At 36.7% G+C, this 24501-nt stretch overlaps 1 protein-coding gene across 1 annotated transcript in view; it reads right to left on the reverse strand.

Moving 5' to 3' along the window:
* The window catches only part of LOC126865647 (A disintegrin and metalloproteinase with thrombospondin motifs 9), a 177568-nt gene that overhangs the window by 140680 nt on the left and 12387 nt on the right, over positions 1-24501 (reverse strand). The window contains exon 2 of the mRNA XM_050618424.1: positions 18128-19198. Within this exon, the coding sequence (XP_050474381.1) occupies positions 18128-18425 (298 nt within the window). The 5' untranslated portion in view covers positions 18426-19198. The remainder of the gene's footprint in view (positions 1-18127; positions 19199-24501) is intronic.

A 24501-nucleotide genomic window follows, 5' to 3' on the forward strand; every position in this document is an offset into this window, starting at 1 on the left:
AATTCATTCGGACACGCCGGGTTATAAATTATAATCGTAGTTGATTTGATGTTGCGATATCTAAAAAACGATACGCGGCCGATTATGTAATTACTTGGCTGTGTTGAGGGTTATTTCGTGTACGAGCGTATCGTGTACAGTGTACACGCACCGTGGTTGATTATCGTGCTCGTTCTCGCGTGTGTCCCGTGGAATGTAGGAAATGCAAAACGACGGTAAAATATCGGCAAATATTTGTCTCTGTCAACGGCAACGTATTTACGAACAAATTAGTAACGAAATGAGAAAACAAGTTTAAACGAAAAACGATGCCGATTACGACGATGCGATTTATCATTGGAAAGCGAATAGACGCTTATTTTTAGATTTCAGAATGAATTGTTAAGTAGTGACAATTGGTATGCTTGTTAGAGGAAATTTCTTAGTCTTGCGGTAGCATTGGTCAAGTCGCTATTATAGAAAGTCAGTAACACGTATTGTAATATTTTTGAAAGCAGAGAATGGCGATACTTTTGAATCTACTACGAAACGTGTTTACAGCGTAATGAAAGAGATTACTCCATCGATATTATAATAAACGTTCCGAGACAGATCAAACTTTAACGAGCAAAATAAATTCACCTCTACGGTTTTTATCCGAGTTATTCAATCTTAAGATCGATATCGAAATATCTCGTGATTAATTTACTAAAATTCGACCGAAAGATGTTAGCGTGATTTATCGATCGATTCTATGATCAGGTGATTGTTTTTAATAATAAATTGTAACCGATGAAATGGACACGATGAAAATAAATTCTCACATAGGAAACTAATTACACACGAGTACAAACACGACATTAATTAGCCAAGACTCAGCCGATTTTACGTTAATTCCAGTGGAACTTGACAAAATTATCTTTTATTTTGACAAGTTTTGTGAATATCGTTGAAAGTGTCGAAACGAATCGCGCAAATTGATTGTCCTCGCGGGAAGTTCACCGATTTGGCTACCATAAAGCGTTATCTTTTCTGTTTAAAAGAGTATCGTACGATTTTATATTATTTCATTGCACAAGTTGTTCTCCTTTTCTCTCTTTCTCTGTTAATTTATTCAATCTTTATTCGTTCGATTCACCCGATAATTTGTTATGATAAAATTATATTTTTATATTGCTACTGATCTCTAAAATTAGCTAAAATTAGCCTATGGACACTTAAGGAACAGTACTTGACTACTAGAGAATAATATTTGGTAAGCATCATTAATGTAGCTGATTAAACATCGAAACTTGTTTGTCTTCGCCAGCTGCGCAAATAAAGGAAGAATAAAATTGGACATTCACGAGTCAAAACTATAAAACTCCATTAAAACGAGATTCTACTACATATATCGTAAGTAGTTCGATATATTTGGCTGTTATTGAATATGCAAGAAACATGCAAATATCGTATTTTATAGATTATGTTTTATTCAGAATACGTATCAATGCGTTACGTTACATTCCAGAGTAAAATATAGCCAATAGGATGGACTTTTTTATGCATTTTATATATCCTACACATGTACATTGTAATAAAACAAATTGCCTTCGTTTCAAATAAAAATGAAATATTAGCATAATGTGTAATATTATGGTAGACTAACGTTCCAATTTAAACTCTCTAATTCGTCGATAAAGAACAATAACACAAAAAAATGGAATTTCTGATTTAGTGCAGCTATATTACTCTACTAATCTATATTATTATATCTATGCAGCGATCTAGTAAAAAGAAAAGAAAATATGTCGTATACTACGTACGTTATGACAAACAAAATCTCTGTGTCCGTGTTAAATAGACCGTGGCTTTACATGCGTTTATCAGAAACTTAAAAAAATATAGAGAATGCATATAATAAATAAAAACATAGAAAATATCCAAGGCACAGTTACAAGCTTTACAATACTTAGCAAAATGAATGAAGTCTCTGCTTATTTGCATATTTAATAGATTCATAAAAATTTAACACGCGATAAAAATTAGCAATCTGGCGATAAAAAAAAAAAAAAAGAACGACAGAAATAAAACGAGGAACTATAAATTTATAAATTTCTCGTATCTATGATAATTCGAAAAAGTTACAAAATCTGAAACATAGTGTCCTGCACCGATTTCGCAACAGAGATTCAACCGGTTCCAGCTGGCAGTGATTCACAAGAGCAATCGGAGCCGTGTGGCAGATTTCTATTCGAAAAGCGACACGAGACGTCGATGTAGAAACGCGCGCTAATCCGAAGAGGCATGAGAACGTGCATGTAATTTCACCGCAGTCGCACGTGCGTGCATGTCATTCCCTCGGCCGTTCGAACGCATAAAGAGATCCTATTAATAGGTCGCATGCTCGATTGACGGAGCTCCCGTGTAATTTATACGCTGCACCGTGACAGTTATTAGGAACCGGCCTGGTGCAATAAGGAAACCGATCGAGCCGATAGCTACCGCTCGAAATTCCTCTACATCGAACGCACCCCCTTGTGAACTCGTACTCTTACGTAGTTACACACTTTAATTTTATTCTTCTGAAATTCGAGATTCTTTTGGAGAAGATAGAATATATAACGATATTGGAAGAAACGCGACTCTTTTATGAATTTTATACTCTACCTTCTTTCGTTGAAAATTTGCGATTCTTTAAAAAAGAAAAAAAAAGGATAGAATGCTTAACGGTATGAAAAAACGCAACTGTATGTTCTATGTAAACTGTATATTAAAAAATCCGCGATTCTTTTGGAGAGACGATATTTCACTGCATTTATCGAAAACCCAATCCCTTCGTAGTTTTCATACGTCGCTCTCTTGCGAAAATTTGCAATTTTCTTAGAGAAGATGGCACATTCTGTAGTACTGAAAGCACAACACCTGTGTCGATTTCATAGTGTTTCTTTTTCATCGAAAATTCCTGATATTTTGAACAAGGCAGGTAGATTCGCATTTTGGGAGAAATAGAAATTAAGGATTTCGATATCTTAGTATCATTAAATAGAGAAGAGCAGATAAGAGAAAATACGGGATGAATTTATTAAAAAATCGTTACAATTAAATATTGTTAAAAATGTTGTACTATCGAATTGAAAAACGAGGAACCTTTGCAAGTGGCGCAATAAGTAATTTAAAGGAAGAAGAAAAAAAGGAGGATGGAAATTTTCACACGAATCTCACTTTGTTTCCGTTAGGATTTGCTTTTGTGCTTTCACGTTTTGTTTACACTCGATTTTCACTTTATCGTGAGTTTAAGTCTCGTACGTGACGAAAATCGAGCAACTTTGTTAAACCTGATCGCGTTGTTGCCAGTAACTACATACTTTGAAAATATAGCACTAGGATCAGAAAATAGCAAAATTGAGAGAGATAAATTTAGGAACCTGATCGTTTTCTCTGATCGTAAATAATTTTGTCTGTAAAATGTAGATGTAATGCTGAAAAAAATGTTCAGTTTGCACCACGTGATCCATAAATAAAATTTCAATTTTATTCGAAGAAACACCCGAAATATTTCAGAACATATATATATTTTAGAAAAAATGTTTTAACGTCATCGAATAATTTAAATTGTTCTATATGATCGTTTCATGTAATTCTGGTACTAATAATAATACTAAAAAGTGCACACAATGAAAGGGTAAAACTAATAAAGACAAACCAGAAGCAACGATATCTCGATACATTGCATGCCTACCAACAGAATTCCGTTCTTCATTCCATCGAGATATAGATAGTACTATACTCGAATAAGAGCTTCGATCGGATTTGATCGATAACGATTGATAAATGATTTGTACCGATGCATGTAGCCTTTGACAGGCGATATGCATAATATATCATAGCTCATGAATCGCGTGCGTATATCGCGTGTGGTCTAATCGGCATTCGAATTCCTAGCTTTGCAAATTCGATTTCGGTCATTCGCCTGTGAGCCTCGCGAATCTAGTTTTATTTTACGTTCTGTTGGAAAAGGTCCTCCTTTTCTCTGCGAAAAATTATCCCAAGACTGCCAAAAAATGTTCAATACCGTCAATAAAAAGCTAACAAAATAATTTATGCTGATTGCACCAAAATATTTGAATAAAAGATTACTTGCTAAGACTAGCTTTTCTATCATTTAACATTTTGTTTATCAGTGCGTAACTTCTAAACTTAATAATACATACAAATATAACGTATATAGCAAGTTAGATTAATCATCTCGCGTTCTCTGTCCAACTACTCGTGTCATTTTCGTACGAAGAATCCTTCATGATTTATAATACACGAAACAAAGGTGGAAGGCCTTAACAAAACGCTAGTGCTTCCAAACTTACATCTCAGTAAATCGATAATGCATTAAAACACAATGTGCGCGATAAATATAATAATAATATCTATATCACACGATATTCATCCCATCCATCCCACATTCGTAAAAAAGAATCAAATAAAAAATCTGTGAAAACAATTATTCCAATTATTCCATTAAACCAACAATTTATCTTACGCGAAAAAGATATAAAAGACGCGTGAAAAAGGCTAATGTCCTCACACCTGACTCAATAACGCATCCAAACTCGAACACAATAAAAATACGACAATAATAGCAATGATAAACAATGTCTCATTTGCTTTCTAACTATCCAGCGCACGCTGCAGAAAACAAATAAAGAATGGGAAAAATAAATCTGAACTTGATCCAGTACGTTATAATCCCAACCGCAGGACTGCCGGTTCCTCCCTGCAGCCTCTTACATTACTTCAAACAACCATACCACGTGGATCAGCATACACGCGATCAAAGGTTGCGCTGCTCGAACAGCCAACTCGTGTCGTCGACGATATTAACGACCGTATGAATACGATTCAACCGTACATGCGACGAGCTCACGCAAAGAACATTCCAAACGAACCATCCACACCATAAAGACGGGATACTCCCTTAACGTGTACGCAGCCGTACCAAAGAAAAGCGTGGAAGAACAGAACGAGTCGTTTCACGATGACCTTTTCGATTCTTCTTCTTCTTTGTCTGTTTTCTTCTTTTTTATTTTTTTTTTTTTTTTTTTTTTTGTCTACCTTCGATTCTCGTAGATTTCAATATTGACGATCGGCTACAGTCCCTGCAACTATGAATCGCCGTATGGCGTAATGATCGTCGCACGATGTCACTGGCACGTCAATTATACTTGACCCACGTCCGACAATTTTTCTCGCGGTCGTATCTAACGCGAAATTACCGTGGAACGTGTCAACCGAGCTTCTTTCGCAATCCTCGTTCTCATTATGCGTTTACCTTTTACGGAGGAAAGTCTCGCCGCGTTCCTTTCTAAGGGATCTCTTCGTCCGTTTTCTCTCAGCTTCTTTTTGTTCTCCGGCCAGCTGAGAGCTGCGCGTCGTTTCTACGGGCTAGATAATGGGTGCACGGATACGGAGAGGCGTACGAGGTCGCGATCCTTTGAAGCGCTATTCTTTTTCCCTTTCCTCTGTTGCTCTCTCGCGGTTGCATAGCTGAAGCACGCAGATATTGCCAGCTGGCTTGTTATTCTTTTGTTGGAAAATCGCGTGGGGATTTTCTCGAGTGTGAAGTACGTAGGCGTCGAGTGAATTTCTCAAGTGGTAATCTTTCAGTGTGTCGACCACGGGAATATGGTATTAATTTGAACGATTGTTCGTTTGATCGTTTCCTTTCATTGGAAAATCGAGGAAATCGTCGATCATAGAAACATGGTATTCGATGAAATAAATCGTTACGTTGAGCAAGTATAGAGATATTATTGTTTCGTTGGAAACTTGGGAAAATTATGAGTTAGTCAACAGTCAGACAAAATAGTTAATGTTCGTTTCAAAAGATATGACGATATTCATTGATGTAATGGCTAGTTCTTTTTTCACTTCATAAGCGAATCTAAATGAAGAAGAAAAAGTAGTTGATATTTTGTTTCTGAAGAAAGGATAATATGTTACTTTATAACATCATTCAAGGGTGCATCTTTAAAAGCATTTTGTAATTCAATGACCAACGTTCGTCGTCAAGTGGCGCTATTCGCACATCTCTGACAGGCAATTGATTTGATCCCGATGAAAAAAGTCGATCAGACCAATACGCATGTTCCATTCTCGAGTCGTTTGATCGACTTGTTCTACATAAAGAGACTTCAGCTACAAAAGGTAGAGCAACTGGTCCATCGGGATCGTATTTCTTTTCTCTATAAGAAGAACTAATCAACTACTTGTTGCCAGATGTACAATGTTGCAAAAGTGTACATTATTGGAAACTGATTTTTTCATTTTTTTTTACAGAAATAACACGATTAAGAAATGTACATTTTTTAGAAAATCGATCTCAGAATTCGACCATTTAACAATTAATTTTTCTTCTTCTACGATTGTCTGTGCATTTCAGAGATGTTTAACAAAATATTGTCTATATCTGTACGTGTATAATATAAAGAAAATAATATAATTTTATCTAATTTCTTAAAAAAAAATCTACTTTCAAAGCGATTTTTCTGTATATCACAAGATTGGCAATTTTTTAAATATGTTTGCTTCTAGCAAATCGACGATACGAGTTTTCCAAAGTCTCACCGAGTATCTAATTTAACGATCTACCGTATTCCACGATCCCAAAATCATTTGCTTGCGACAAATTGCCAAATCTATCGATCGATCAAAAATTAAGATATACGCCACGCGAGACAAATCAAGATTCTAATTCGTAGTACTTGTTCTAATGCGTCTCTCGATCGACGATTTCCTTCTAATTCGCTCGGTATGCAGAGCAAAGCGCGTAGGCGGTGAATTCATCGCGAATCGGTCAATGCGTGTTAACACGCGACGCGACGAATAATTTCCAGTATCTAAGAAACTCGTTAGGCCGCCTAGAGAATATTTAACATGTCCCGTGCTCGTTCCAGCGAGGAAAATTGAAATCCTGAGAGCTGTTGGGTGACAGAGACTGGTGCTCGCGATTAGGTGAATCCGTGAGACCGAGAGCCATGTATCAAGCGTGGCGAGTAATTCGTAAATTTTAGCGAAGGAGAAATTTAATCGCGAGAAGGGAACTTTATGTACTTTAATTTTCTTGTTTATTTGCTCGATCGCCTATTACAGCGTTAAATTGTGAGACGTTGGAGCATTGAATCTTCACGATATCGACTATTCAGACACCACTATTTAGGTTTAAAGGATACTCTAATACCCTGTATCCTAGTTTGAAAGTTATTTGTTATCGGGGAATTTAATTCTTAAGATGTTAACTTGGAACATCGTTATTGCAACAATCCATTATGTAAGAACACAAAGTCCATTATACTTTAAAACATCACTCCATTCTTTTATATTTAACACTAACCTTATCAGGCCTGGTCGAATGACCGGTTCCAAAATTTCATTTAAAATTGCACGTTCATTGTTATTTCTTTTGTTCGTCTAACTTTAGGTAGATTCTTATATTAACAACAATTGAGAAATTGATTATTCAGACACTGTCTAAGAATTTACATAAAGTTAGAAACAGCGGAAACACTCTGGCCTGGTTATAATTCAGATCATAGGAAAGTAACGAATATCCACAGAATAAAACTTTCCAATCTTCTTATTTCTACCAAGTTACACTTAAAAATCATTGCATTCTAAAGTTTCACCTCCTACATTCTTCCCATCCCCTTCGCCGTGTCCCAATTATACTTCGAATTATGAGTCACTGCGACGTTAAATCCTCGCAATATGAACTCAGGACATCGCTATTCGCGTTAAGCTATAATTGACACGCTCGAACCCTAACACTCCACCCTAGAGTCAATTTTCAAACAATCGCAAGAGCTACAAACATACCTATATTTAAAACACCATTGGGTACGCGAGTTCCCTTTTTGGAGGCAATAAAAACCTACGAAAAGGCTCGCCGGGGTTCGAACGAACAATTACTTATTAATTCTGACGCACGAATAAGGGGAAGCGATGGTATGCAATCGTTTCGTATGAGTCGATGCACACACTATAACAATCAAGGTCCCGGACAGGCAAACGTCTAATTGCGAGAGCATAGTCCAACGTTAACCAGGAATGGAACTCGACCCGATCGGCAGGGCTGCCCAAGTGGACTCGAATAATTACCTCGTTGATTGCGAACTCGTGTTTACTGGCGATGTGGCAACTTCGATCGAGATAATCGCCACTTTCCGTTCGACAATGATTAAACGCATTAGAATTTCAAAAACTCACTTGCCTCGAATATTCTTGCCCGGACAGTGGATTAACTCTGCTGCGGTCCTCCAATATTTTATGTCTCCATATCGTTTTAGCTACGTGGGAAGAAATGTTTAAATGTTGCAAAGAAATAATTACAATATTCGATCGAGACGAGAAATCGTATACATCGAAATAGAATAGAAATTCCGTATTTTCTATGTAAGACATTTTTTAACGATAGAGGGTGCAGCAAGGTTGCGTGCAAGTTGAATAAAATTGGTCTTCGAACAAGTCTTTTGTATCTGGATTTTAATGGAAAGATGAAATTTTTATTGCACAGATTCTACCCATCGAATTAGGAGCAAAATTTTCAACATTTTTCTATGTTTCACGAGGCTTATTAATTATGAAAGTGATATACATATATGTACAGGTTTCATCGCTTTGTCTAGAAATTGTAGCTCGTACTCTTTCCAATATAATCAGTATCATGGATAATTTGTCAAATATCTCTGATCACCATATATAAAGGTAAAAGTTGAAACACTTATCATATGCTTAAGATGCTTATTCATGCTGTATGTTCATATTCTATTCAATACATATTCGCAGTAAATATCTTGCAATTTTTATATGAATTTTCATATTGCTTTTCAATTTTATCAATATCGTGTCTCGTTATAACCCTAATGAGATTTAAAAATATTTGATATAACAAACACACAATATATACGTACAAGATTCTTATGGTAAATATTAAAACACTTTTAACCACCGTATATTCACCTATATTATTAAAAACAAAAAAAATATATATATAAAATCGCGGTATATCAAGAAATTTATTCTCCCTTTTTACTTTACTTCTTGCAAGTATTCGTCCATTGCCCATTCAGTTATTCTCTATTTTTACTTAAGTTATTAATACGCTAAGACAGTTTCAATATATATCTACTGACCCATCCATTTCCTACAGCCCAAAAATATTTTACTTTACGTCAGTTTACGTAATGCTTTTCCTCCAGAAAGAATCGTAAATTCCAACCGGTCGAACGAAACAGCCTTTTCATCAGAAATCCACTAATCTACTAATCGCTTTCGACACGATTAACATCGCGTACACATCACGAATCACATCGCTCTATAATTTTTCCCTCCAGGGTCATTGTGAAACGCCTTCGAGGCGAATAACACGAAAAGAAACGTATCACGTTGGACCATGCGAGGCTTCGTTCATAAAAATGCGTATATACTGTATCCCAAGCAGATCGGCCGGTTTGGTTGGAGGTCGTCGCCATGCAGTCTACCCGTGTAAATACCATCGTTCAGATATCTCGAATCATTTGCATTTACTTCACTTTCCAACATCTCTCCTTTCATTTCTTTTTTTTTTCTTCTTCTTCTTCTTCTTCCCGCGTTTTCTCCCACGTCCATTCACGGAAACCAGTGTTCGAGGACAGGTGTTGTTTGATGAGGTTTATCGCGAAGACAAGCAATTACTCCAAGTATGGAAAAAGGGATAAGCGAAGTATTTTCAGAAGATGAGATGTTAATCGAGACTGTTTGATTTTTTGAAAGTTGCTTTTTAATTTTCTTCGAGAACGTCGTTGCTACATGGAACACTCCGCGTGAATTACTTTTTATTCGAACTGTTACTAGGTAGATGTTATTTCGAATCTCTTTCTATTACGAATGATTTTATAATTTGATAAATTTTTGTACGATTTTGTTCATATATATTATCATAGTTTTTCTATCGATAATTTAATAATTTGACAATTTCACAAATGATCCTCCACGTAAATATTATTTTGGTTTACTTGCCGATGACCTGTTTTTGTAGAAATTGAATCGAATCAAAGGGAAACGAACATACAGAAAAAAGCAAACGCGATGGAAAAAAAGTGTCGAACAAGGTGGTGTGCTCTGTTAAACATGTGATATCCGTATAAGCTAGCGTCCGCAGAAATACGAAACGTCACGTACGCACTTCTCGCGTGGTTCGCCCTCGTCAACATCGTCCACGAGGACATCGTTCGCCACGTGTGGTCGTCTCGTTTTTTCCGATTAACTTTCGTAATTTGGCCCAACAAGTAACTGTGGCTTTAGTTCGCTTTACAATAAAGCATTTTTTAAATAATTAACTGACTGACATTTATCACGCGAAGTTACGGAAGCTCGTAAAAATTGCTTGACATGTTTTGTGTCACAGCTATTGACGCACGAAGTTTATTACACAACGAACAGAATACCGATATTCAAATGTTAATTAATCTTGAACTAAATGTGAATTTTAACCAAATCCATTTAATTATCAATTTTATAATAAATAGATCTTTCTACGCGCTACTTTTATCATAACACTTTCTACGTTGATTTTATCCAAAGAAAATCGTAACTTTCAATCTACAGATATCAAGATATTAATCAACGATTCCAAAATATTTCACGCGGATTCTGGTTTGGCTTATCCCCTGTAAAGAACTTGGAATCGACCTAGACACCAGGATGTAAACGGACCAATTAATTTGCTAATCAAATCACGAGAAATGCGATACTTGATTCCTGTTTCAGCGAGAAAACAACACGATCCACAGATTTCGCTACTATGCAGCGAAGAAATTTAAATATTTCGTAATCAAGCGTTCCATTCAAATTACCTTTCATGGTTTGCTTCATTTGCATATCGGACAAGATTTTGAAATAGCTGGACAAGAGAATATTTTTAGAATCGCTTTGAAATCTGTATCAACTGCTGTAACAACCTGTAAACAACCCGATTATGAATAATACGAATCAGAGAATACAAATCTGTTGACAAATAATTTTTCTAAAGTGGAGAGTAAAGAAAGATTAATTTTGTGTTTGGCAATATAGATATATTATTTTAAAATAGTCATCTCGTTCGGAACAGATCGGTAGAATCTCCATTTTCCACGCCTGTTTACAGTATCGTTTGCAGTAAAAACGAAAAGTCATCGATTTATCATAAAATCGCGTAGCTATTTTCTTACTAGGCAAGGTCCATCTGACACGCTGAGTATGCACGCGTGGCTACGTGTAGCGAGGAACGTTCCTACAACGTTACACGCCTTCGTGCAAGCGTGCTTACACGCGCTGATGTGCAGTGCATTATGCACAAAAACTTGCACGTAGCACTAGAGATAATTCTGGAGACACCAACGGCATACTGTGCTGAAAAGCACTGTCTCTTCGTCAGCACTTAGGTGGCTAATTATCTGGAGACGGTAACGACGCGACCGCGACGACAGTTCGTTTAACGATAAGAGAATTTTAGGTGGGGAAACTTAAGTGCATCTGAGAAATATTGTATATTTAGCGATATACTAAGTCTTTCTTTTTTTTTCATTTAACGATAAAAGTGTTGGAGAATCAGAATATCGACAATGGTGGTTCGAATTTAATAACGAGATATTTGGTTTAGAATGCCAGTGACACGATTACTGAATAATTATAGCAACCGTTTAATCAGATAGATTATTATACAGATAGCTAATAGCTAGAGAACTAGAGTATTAAAAATTAGAATATTGGATTGACAAGTATTCGAAAGACAATGATACATTTAATGAGAACACTTCTTGTTTAGAATGTTACGTGAATGGCAATTTGAGAAGGTAATTTCATATTTAACGAAGGAAATTATTAATTCATAATAACAAATAAATGATTGCTAAATGTGGTTATCGATAAAAATTGAGAAATCGATAGTAGATAAATAATCATCTGTGTAATGGCGATAATTTGAAATTCTGAATATTAAATTATATTTAATGTACCATTTGTATTAATTTACAGAGTTTAAGCGAAACCTTTTAGGTTCGTGATACATACTAATCGAAGGCTATGAAAATAATAAAAATTTAACGAGTTCGTACAAAAAGAATTTAATTTTTTAATTCTAAACGCATTAACGCTTCTTTTCCATTTTTATTTTAATTTCAAGAGAAAGATTTCATATGCAAATCATTGATTATACTAAAAACTGTGTTTCTTCGCATCAGTATTTGATTATATCGCGTTTATACGAATACATATAATTTTACCGAATGAAAATCCGCAAACTACATATCTAAATTTGTAACTAATTGTTTATTGACTATAATAGCTAACTGAAGAACAAGTGGATCTTTGCTTCTGTGCATAGTGATTCAGCTGAAATTGTAGATGTCTGATGATCGATACAACTGACTCACCTGGCAGTATAAATCCTTGGTTATTGACTATAATGAATGACTCGAAACTAGCAGATCTACAGGTAGTGAATATATTGATCAAACGCGAAGACATAGCCTTGACTACTGGATAAAATTGTCCATGTAACAAGTGTAGACCTTGGTTACTAGATTTAGCGATACATCGTAAGATTACGGACCTAGAGTATACTATACACAATCGTAAGTTTCCAGCTAGTTGTTCTAAACCTCGACTTATTCGAAGAATAAAAATTTCTACATTTCAATAAACTATAAGTTGAATAGGAAATACCATACTCAGAGAAAAGTATATAATACTTACGTCGTACATAAATATTGTATGTGATATATACTTATGGTAAATAGACTACGGAAGTGTTTATGGATTTATAAGAAATTCCAACATAGAGAATACATATACACGATATGTGAAAATATGAGATAAGACCAAAGTACATGGTTACGTAAATATTTAGGGAGTAAAACAAATTTCATCCAGCTTCGTCAAATTAGCTTGCATCTTTTTTATTCGTGTTCGTAAAAATGTGAATTGATACGAATACTCGTAGTACGATAATAAATATAATGCAACGATGTATTGAAAATGTCGAGTTTAATGTACTTAAGAATCGAACGTACTTCGAATTTGCAAGAGCGAAAATTTGTATTATTTCTTACAATTGTTAAACTCAAGCGTTACAAACTCCAAATTATATTTGAAATTTTCCATCGATATATTTGTATCACGGCAACTAAATTATAATAAAAATGCAACATCGTAACGAAAATTCGGAACCTAACGAGTCTTCAAAATCGTCGATGGTGCAAGAAACGAATGGAAATTTCTATTTCTCCTTACCTTGATTATACGAATGAACAAATTTAAGACTCTCTAAACTCTGAGTAAACCATGTAATACTTCTGTATCGACCAAAAGAAAAAGAAAAAGAAAGAAAAGAAGGAAAACAGAGTCATGGAACACGCCCTCGTGTTGCGATTCCCGGCCAATTTTACGTTACCCTTACGTCACATTGCGTGCACGTGCTTTCTTTAAATAAATCCAGAGCGACGAATATGCAAATACAAGAGTCGACGAGTCAACGCTCGGCTTTCAGATCGTACCGGAAAGATATCATGCCAGAGTCCCGCTATCTCTAGTCATTAAACTCTTATCTGACGAATTAAAAGCAAGACACCAGCGAAGGATCGATAGCTACGAGCGGAGGAAATGGAAATGAAAATTGAAATGAAAACGAGAATTTTCACGAATCTTTTGATGCTGACGAGTTACGAGAAACGATTGCACGTATGCTATTTATAGGTCCGACTTTAACCTTAGAAATCCTGGAATATCTTTATTAAAAAAGAAAGAAGCTTCCTGATATTTCACCTTGTAGACTCGAAAGATCAAATAAAAACTTCTTTATTTATTTTAAGATTATCGGTACCTGTTCCCCTTTTCTGTACTTTTAACTTGTTTGAAATATGTTCAACAGACATACGAAGATTCTATCACCAGATGATACCTTTCGATTATCGTGTTGTAATGTAATCGTCGTCTTGAGGCAAAGGTAGGAAGCGACGTGCTTACATCGTAAATATTCAAACATCCGTGGTCTTATCTTACCGAGTTATCGCTGTGATTGTAAGTTCGTCTAGCCCGTGACGTCAAATCAGGTTATAGGAGCCTAAATACAACGGTCAATTTATCTGGCATGTGATTTCTTGCCACCTTAGAAGAAAAGTCGTGATTCTTCCAGCGTACATACACAGTTGCTTATAGAATCCTCTTATGAATATATTACGTGTGTTATATACGAAACATCTTGAAATTTCATTAGCACTGCGATGGGACTCGTCTAGCATAATCATGATATACGTAATCATATTCGTACGCGTATGACATAAATATTATAATCATATTGGTCCAATATTGGCCCAAATCATATTGGTATAATCATATAGTTAGAGTTCAATCTTATTGGTCTAGTTTAATATCAGAATAATACGTTCTTAAAAAGTTTCTATAAATATCGATATATCTCACGATCGATTATTCGTTGTTCATCCGACGAATACTTACGATTAGTAAAATTACTATTAAAATATTAGGTTGTCTGAAAAGTGTCCTTCTTTTACAACGACGCGTTTTTATACAAATATGAAACCCAATCCGTCGAACGTTGTGATCTTTATTTTGATAGAACAAAATTCGAAAAAATAATATAAAACGGAAAATGTGCATCCATTATTTCCTTATAGAAGAAAAGAAACTTTTCGGGCGACCTAATATTAATTAGCAAAATTACTGGATAAAAGACGCTCTGGCCCTTACGATAAATATTATTTAAATAACTTCCAAGTAAATACGGTAAAATTTCTCACAAAATAAACGAACTGCATGGTGATTCGTAACGTAAAGTCGTTCAAAACTTCCTGTATACCTGGACACAGCTCGTTTATCGAATTAACACGAGCCCTTTCGTTACTCATCCCGAAGGGACAATTTCACGCGTTTGATCCCGGCAGCAAGATGCGAAAGAAGCGTCGGGCAATCTCCTCGGCGCGGATCGTTTCGCGCTCGGGCATTAATTTCCGTTTCAATTAAGCGAGATACCGATCTCACGGGCGTAAATTACGATTCTCTGTTATCGTTCGCGATCGAAGATCAAGCGAACGCGGCGTTACCAACGAAGAAACCAATGACCAAGAACGAATACAGAAGACGAGAAGGAAGAAGACGAAGAAGAAGAAGAAAAGGATGAAAAGGAAGAAAGGCGCATCAAGTCGAAGAACGACACAGACAAATCGACAAGAGGGAAACCGAGAGGGTCGCGAAATAATCCATGGTCGGCGCAATTAGCGCTCGTTAATGATGGGTAGAGAACCCGACCTAGATCGGGACTCGGTGAAGAGATGCGGCGAGATAGCAGGCATCAGAGAAACTAATAAACTGCACGAAATTAGTGTTATACGCGGGGATCTGGTGGAACGATCGGCAATGAAGGTGTAGGCGAACGTTATGCTGCTTGCCGCTATCTGGCGAACCCGCGGGAATAATTATGCGTCTATACATGGGGATAGAGTCGTCGTTGGATCGTGTACATTCGTTACAGAACCACTTCGAAGATCTTCCATTCCTTTACCTGGGCTAGTGTAATGTGTATGTACGTTTTTAACTATGCCATCTATCGTGATTGTTTTTAGTACGGTGAACTTTTAAGGATCGATGGAATTCATAGTTAATTGAAAAGAGGTACACGCTGTAGGTTACAGTTACAAGTATTAGGTAGAAACTTTTAAGAAGAAGTAGTCTTCCCATAACGAAATTACTAAAAGAATTCTCACACTTCTATCTCCTGCAGCTACAAAATCATCAGCAAAGCCTAAACCATCAGTATTAAGAACCTTACCTGATCACTCTTCTCAAACACAAATCAAAGCTTCCAATTCATTTGAAACACGCGTCATCAGGCCATTCCACGTACAAAAATACTTGCCTGGAAACCTAGCAGTTCCTAGAATCGCGGCCGGTCACGTAAAAATATGAAATAAAAACACGCGAGAAAGAATGTTAAAAATCTCCTTTGCCACGAACTACAACATCCAATTAATTCCAAACTCGTATCATCAGACAATTCCACGTATAAAAATCTCTTCTGTCTTCTACGAAGCCTATAATTCCTCGAATATTTGCCATCGAAAGTGAGGAAAAGAAAGAAAGAAAAAAAGAAAAGGCGGGGAAAGAATCTCGAAAATCGCTCTTTAATAGAGTGACCTGGGAGGGGCGGGTGATCCTGATCTCTTTGGTGATTTTTCAATGGGTCTACCAGGAATGCTGACCACGATTCGCCGTAGTACCATCAGGTGCACGAAGCAAGCGAGATTCGAGCCAAGCGACTCGGTAAGTACTTAGGATGTAGGTGCAGGTTGGGTAGGAATATGAGTACGTACAAGCGGCTAACGCGAATAAAGGTTCATACTCGCAGCACGAGAGGATACAAGCACGTGTGTGGGTGTTGGTGTAGGTGTGGGTGCTTTGGAGCAGCGGCCTTACAAGGACGTCTGGACGTTCTAGCTTTCCCTGAGAGCCTCTGTTGCACACCTTGACTGAGACTAAACGTGTTAACGGATCTTTCACAACTCTGCCGTTTCTGCGTGACGATACGTCGAATTACGACTTGCACCGGTGTGCTCGTACGTCCATCGGGCTCGCTTCGATCCGACATCGATCCCCGCTCAAGCGTGTACAAACCGTATCCAATTTGTCACCGATAGCTACGTACAGATTTTACTGCTATTTTCTTACGAGCAGTTTCTTGGAATTGGTTTCACGTACGTTAATGAATCACGGTGTTACCTGTCCACTAATGCTATGTCTATTAATTATCTACTATCGAAGTGTTATATGTTATATTATATGTCATGGATGTTTTATTAGACTTTTGATATATAGGCTGTCAATAAGTGTAACTTGTTCCAACATGAAACTTCGTAATCCATTGGATTTTCTTCGTTTTATACTTATTGGCGAGTTACGGTGTTATCCGTCTACCGTTGATTTATGTACTGTATGTTCGATTAAATTTTTCTACAATAAATGTCGTTTTCAAAATAGACGGTTATTTTCTGAGGAATGTTTTAAAAACTATTTTTAATTGTACGTGGTGAATACGAAGCGGTGAGAGAAGTAACCTTCTAACTTGGAACTTTCGAATTAGTCCTAACGTGTATGCATACGTCTATCAGAATATTTATATCACTTCCACAAACACGTCATTACTTTATGAATATAATATTTCTTATCGTTTAGAAAAATTCCTGTCGATATTATAGACAGATTAATTGTCACACATCATAAGTGACACGCCATTCATCAATCAGTCCATTGCAAAACGACTGACCTTTCGAAGATCGATCGTACGCAAGCGTCGCAGTAAAAACTGAACATGACTCATTTAGTAACATGTTTCGTATTGAAAGAAATGTAAACGGTCTAGCAATAGTACATTAACCCTTTATAAATTACTTCTTCTTACACATCGTAACATTATACCAGCATCGAACTATTCATTTGTAGCTGTTGCTATTTCTTGAAATTAAAGTAAACAGGAAGAGATTGCAATATTTTTTCTCGGTAAAAAGTATTCTTATTATAAAGTGTAAGACAATTTTCAAGTAGAAAAGTTATATTAGAATATTTCATCCTTCGAGCGTGAAGGACTTACTGTTACAGAGTAATTATTTTTTTGTCTTCCAAGTTTTTTAGTCGATAAATATGAATAATTAGACGTATGTACAATGATATCAAAGATGCAATAATATAGCGTAAGTTGTGTTAACCTGCTAACTAGAGATCGCTTCTCGATGAAACTTCCTTTTGATCAGAAAAAAAAACAAACGAAGGTTCAACAAGAAGAAAACTGATTCCGAGTAGACCTTGCAAGTGTAAAAAAGCAGAAGTCCATAATCGTTGGTAATATACGTTTGAAAGGTAAAAACCGGAAATCTCAACAAATTAATCCATGGTAAACCTTGCAAACATAAACAGACCGAGGATCTCTAGAAATTTATTCATAGTAAACGTTACGAGTACAAGAAACGAACATACTTATAAACTGATTCATAGTAACGTATCAACGTAAAAACCTAAAGATCCTTTTACAATCAAATACTCTATGCCAGTTAACACAACAGAGTAACCCAAGCAAACAAACAGCTCCTACCTTCGTTGTTGAAGCTCTCGTCATCGAACACGATCTTGACAGTGGTCGAAGAAGAAGAAGACGAAGAAGAGGAAGAGGACTCGTTCGATCGTTCCACTAGGAAGCTCAAAGTCTTCTCCACAGTATCGAGGCTTCCATGTACATTTCTCTCTATCGTCTCTTGTTTCACTGTGCGCACACCAGTCCATAATATCACCAGAAATAGCACCAGAAACACGATGCTGATCACCGCGACGATGGTCGAGGTGCGATTCGAGATCCGCGACATATCTGCGGCTCCTCTGCCAGCCAGGCACATTTAACTTGCTTTATTATTCGCTATTCCTCGGCTCGTTAACCACCGAAAGATCCAAGTCAGAAGAAGTGAACTAAAGAGAGAGAGAGAGAGAGACAGAGAGAGATGCAGAGGGATAGAGAGAGAGAGAGAGAAAGGGAGGAAGGGAGAGAAAGAGAGAGAGAGGTAAGAAAAAGGATCCTGGCCCGATCCGTCCGGTTACACGCCAGCCGGTCGAGCAGTCAGTCGATCATTTTCGTGGCTTCGAGCTACGTGAAGACGAAGACGGAGGAGAAAGGAGGGATTATCGCGGCGGCACCAGGTCATTCGCCACTCTGCGCCACCCTCGAGCGCCCATAGAGTCCTTCCTCGCAGCCGGTGATCTCAAGGTTTCCCTTCGTTTCGCCTTCCTCCTCTCTTCGATCCTGTTTTTCCCTCGCGGAGAACCAGCCGGCTAAATCCAACCGGGATCCAACCGCGGAATGCCCATTAAGAGGCTCGACGATCTTCGATTCGCCGTGCACCGCCAGCTATCTACCACGACGTCGTTATCTTCCTCCTCGGATACTTCCTCGCTGGTTTACGCGCCAGGATCACGTCCTTGCCTTCGACATATGACCTGGTGAAACGAATTCCGGATCGTTAAGAAACGAGCATAGTAGAGGAGGAGATGGTTTCTCTAAGGGGTAATTTTTCCGATGGAGCTCTCGGAGAAGTGGTTGATGCGATGGATAGCGCGGCTTTATGGTCGCTCGCAGTCAGTGAGGGTCCGTGGGCAGTTCCGGTTTCATTCTGAGCTGAAAACAGAAGGAGTGACGATTTTAGATTTCGCTAGTGATAATTTTGTGTTATACGTGTGTGTGTGTTTTTTCATCGTTAAAGTGTCTGCTAAGACAGGTTTATTAGGGAGAAAGAGATGTAATTCGTTCTTTGCGTAGTTAGATTTCTTAAGGAGAGAATTCATTTGTAATATAATGCACCGTCGAGTTGTGACACGTGAAATATCCAATTTGCTAAATTTTTACATTGCTCGATATAATTCGTTAAAGAAAATCGGACAGATCATATGTTACAACTTAATATTTTCAACATATACATAATAACGAATTTCATTAATTCTGTCATTTCTTCCGAACTGAACGATTTGACTACACAGCTTTGTTTCAATTTATATGAAACAGAAACGATTACGATTTATTTTAACCTTCCTTACTCTGCGAGTAAGTAATATACGATATTATTTTACTTGAACTGGAAAATTAACAAATATACATTGCTTCAACAATAGATATCGCAGGATCGAAGAAACACACGCGGCTCGTTCAACGGTCAGTTAAATTGCAAGCCAGGTGATTAACTAACTAGAGGATAAAAGGGGAAACAAAAGAAAAGCACAAAGAAGAAAATCGCCTGGACATGGTGAAGACGAGAATGATTTCCATGATGAGGTCACCGGCACAGGAGATGATTTCTCCGTGTCGGGCAATTTAACCGTGCGAATCACCGTGAAACCGATTCGTGTCGCGTTAAACATTTACGACGCGCTGCGTCGTTTTCTTATCGCGCGACACGGAGACCACCGCGCAAATAAATTTCCGATCGTATCTTCGAGAAAGGAAGGGAAGCGAGAGAAGGATCAGCGATTAATCGACGCGTCGCTGATTGGATCGAGCAGCCGCGTTAATTCGGAAATAATTGACTCAAGCCACGCTTGATTGAGCTGAAAATCACCTCTCTTAGCTCTCTTTCAGACGATCAAACCGAGAAGGAATGGATTAAAGATTATTTGTCGTTTTGTCTGTGTCGAGTTAACGCCGTGAATGCGTATTCTGATTGTACGAAATTACAGGGAATAACTGCAAATCATATAAGTGGAAAGAAAAATGTTATTTTTGTTGTTTGCTCGAGGTGTGTGGCATATGAGGGAACAGAGAATGCGCGGGGAAATAGGATTTGGTGAAACCGAGAGAAAGCTCGGGAATTTCTTGAAAAATTTGCAGACTAGAAATATCGGGAGATTTTACGTTTAAGAGCTGGAAAGTGCGAGAGGCGAAGATTGTAGACGCGGACGACTAGAAAACTTGGAAATTGATAAACTAGAGAGTCTGGAGATGGAAAATTCGGAAATTTCAAAGTACGTGATCGTCGGGAAATTCGAGGGAAAGTTTGCGAATTATAAATTCTAGACGTGGAAAACTCGAAAGTAGAAAATTTGAAACGTTGAAGATTTCGCAGCCAGGAAATGCGAAAATTGAGGGACAACAAATTTTCAAGTAAATGAAAATTTGGGAATCTAAGAATTTGAGGTTTAGAATATACAAGAATCGAATATACAGAAGTTCAAATTTCGAGAGTTTGATAATCTAAAACTTACAAGATTCGAGAATTTGCAGATTCGAAAGTTGGAAAACTCCAAAATTTACAGAATTCGAGAATTGGAAAGTTGGAAAATTTATTAACTCGAAGGTCTAGAGATACAAAAATAAAACCTGGATATACCAAGGAAAACTTTTACTTTCTCATTCTACTATACCTAATGATATAAAACTTTTTCGCTCAAATGTGTCTACTGGAAGCAAGTTTTTTCCAAAACACTTTCCTCGTAAATCACATCGAAACGTTTCCGTGATTCGCTCTACATAATCATCCTGACCATTCGGGTAACGTAATCACCAGCATTAACACACTGTCACGTCCCGCGCTGCGCATGTACCGCAACGTAGACTAAAACTACCAATAGCGCGAGTGAGCGTTCCAATTTGAAATTTAAATAAATTTTAACAATTTGTATAGAAACCAAATTCGAGCCTCACAACCCCCACGGAATAATCCGTCACATGACGACCCCTCCACGGTAGACCTAAATATAAATAAGCCTAGCAACATAGAAGATAGAGATATAATTCCTTAGTACGGAGTAGTTAATTCCTCAGTTCTGTGTGATTAGTTCCTCAGTTCTTGGTGATTAATTCCTTGGTTCTTGGCGACCAGTTCCCCAATTCTTGGCAAGTAATTTCCTTGTTCATAGCGATTAATTGTCAATTTCTTTAGCTCTTAATTTCTCAGTTCCTTTGCCTTTTAATTCTTTAGTTCCTTAGTTTTTTCAGCTCTTAGTTCCTTTAGCTCTTAGTTTTTGTTCTCAGTTTTTAAGTTCTTTGGTTCTTTAGTTCTTTAGCTTTTAGTTCTTTGTTTCATTAGTTCCCAGTTCTTGTTAGTCTTGTTAATCGACGTGTTTGTATTTGTCAATTTGTAAATTATTGAAAATCTATCAAATTAAAATCTTGTAATTAATAAGAGTGAAAACGTATTGCGAACGATTGTAACTTCGAGTATTCGAAATTTCAACGACAATTCTGTCAATATCCAATTAAAATACGAATAAACATTTTTTTTGTGAAGAATATTTGTCTAATAATATAATAGGATTAAGCGAACATTTATTTTCACCAACTTTGATTCTCTCCCGTGCCAGTACTCCTGCGCGTAGCAGGTTAGCCGAAACGTGGAGTTTAATTGCCAATCGCATTAAACAACTGACAACACTACAATTTAATCTGAATTAAAAAATTAACGGCAACACAACCAAAACGAGCCAAACAAAACGTAACAACACAAACGGGTGTAACATCATTCAGCATAATGCTGCTGCCATAACTTCCTCACTTGAATCTACAAACACGTAACGGGAGCCTAAAATTCTAATTCCTCTTTTAGCTTTCAAAACCACAAGAAAGTGTTTGGTAAAAATAACGTCAAAATTATTTCTCACTTGGTGCGCGAACGAGGTCGTTTTCCGTTGAATCGCGATTGGCGGTACGGTTTCAAACGTGGTAGCCCTTGAGCTTTAATTTACGACGAGCAGCCACGAGGATCGCAGAAGCGAGCAGAGAAAAAAGGATCAAGCAATGAGAAACAGAGAAACAAAGATCTTACTCTGGCAAATTACCGATTTCAACCAACCCGAATTAAAAGTTTGAGGTTTTCATGATATACATATGGCTATGAAAAGTATTTGTAAAACATTGCATTTATTGTTACACTTCTATGCCGATTAATTAGATCTCATTGTAATATATTTCGTATCGTTCAGTGATAGTTTGATACTATCTATACTTTGTTTGATTTGATACTATACTTGAAAATTTGATACTATCGCAGTGAAATATAGAACTTAAGGGGGTGTCCTGAATTAGAATGTTCTAAAACAGCGTCTTTTTGTGATTTTTTTTAGAAGGGAAAGAAAGAAATGAAGTTATTGAATTTTGAGGTATGGTTTTATATATATTTAACGAATACAAAACAATTTTTTTTAAAGTAAAAGAAAATTATAACAGATTTCTAAGCCTATTTCATAGGCTGCAGTTTTCAATCGGCGGGAAAGATCCATCTCGTAACCCTTGACCGAAACAAAAAACCAAAAAAGGATTAAATTATCATATGTTTTTCTTCTCGATGAACTAAAATAAAAGGCAGAAAATAGTGTGAAATTAAAAATTTTGGCGAGTTTAAAGAAGAAATGTGTTTTATACAAAGAGAAAATAAACTTTAAGGTGCTACAACAATTATTTAAATAAACTTTTTGACGAACTTTTTTAGTTCTGTTTTAGAAATTCTAATTCAGGACACGCCCTTAATAAAAAAGAGTTTCGTTAAAAAATACTGTATTTGGTATTTACAAATATTTTTTTATTCTGACGGTTGAAATCTTCAAACTCCTATTCCTAATTCTAATTGTTCATCTGAATATTTAATTTAAATCCATTCTAATACACTTGTAGAATTCTCATTCAAAAATGAGATCTCGTTTTTCTTTTTTTTTTTTTTTCATTTCTTCGATGTTTATATCATGCAGTTGAATTAGACTTCTCGCAGTCTATCGGAAGCTAAGCGAGGATTTAGTTTGGTCTGTCGACGACCGGAAGCGAGTATCGGTAATTAGACCAAGTCAGACGGGGTATAAATAGCGCTCAACGATTTCTTTCATGCGTTTCATCGAACGGTTGTCCAAATCTACTGCTCGGCTCTGCTTAATTGTAAAACGGTCTGGTTTTTGTTTCTCGAGGATTTTAGTATTCGTCGATGGATTTGTAGGCTTGTCGCGATAAATTACTTTAGAATTCTAGAGTGTGATGGATTAATGTTTCGTATGACTTTATAGTCTAATTTCGTTCGTGGAAGAAGAAAGAATCGTATTTCGTACGTAGCGTTTGATTTACGAAACGTATCCACATAGAAGAAGATATTCATAAAAATCACAAACTCACAAAGAATATGAAATTTTCGAAGAAAAAGCATTTAAAAAAGCGTTCGAGAATCTTGCAGACTTAATTGTTTATAAGTTAAACAATCGGCGTATTTCGACAGAAAATTGTAATAAACGAGAATTGTTCGACTACAATTATTAAGATGTTCCATAAAATTACGTGAATCAAAAGTGAATTATAGTTTCGAGAAAATTAATGCGCGCATTAATCGCTATATCTATGTTTTATATAATTAACAAACTCTGAATTATATCCTACATAAATTAATGCATTAAATTGCAAAATATCAAGTAATTATCAATATATATGTGTGTGTGTGTGTGTGTGTATGTACTTCAGTACTTAGAAAATAATGTTACTCGTTAGCAAACACAATACCTTGAAACACAATATAGTCAGAACGTCGAACTTCCAATGAAACATAAGTTTTCACAGTACACACGGAGAATTAATAAATCTTGCGAGCATTCATTAGCATTTATCGTTCAAAGAAAACACCATCGATCAAGGATCCAAGAACGGATTATTCAAAGACGAACCGTGGACAGACCTAACAATCGCCAACTTAAAGCTTCAAGGACCTTTTCGTCGTGCCTCTAACTCAGGCCAATTCTACGCGATTCTAACGAACCTTCACAAACCAACCGACCACAGAGTTCCCTTTGCTGTGGTAGAAAATCGAACAACAACGAACGGTATAATAGCAATGAAAAGTGTATACTTCTGCGGTCTGCGTGCAACATAGTGGCTAACTACACTACCATTTAAAAGTATACAAAAGGCATTTGCATATATCTGATAAGATTTATTTCAATTGGAAAATTACAGATAAATCA

This window comes from Bombus huntii, chromosome 5, assembly GCF_024542735.1.
Source record: "Bombus huntii isolate Logan2020A chromosome 5, iyBomHunt1.1, whole genome shotgun sequence".
In the NCBI taxonomy this organism is placed as follows: domain Eukaryota; kingdom Metazoa; phylum Arthropoda; class Insecta; order Hymenoptera; family Apidae; genus Bombus; species Bombus huntii.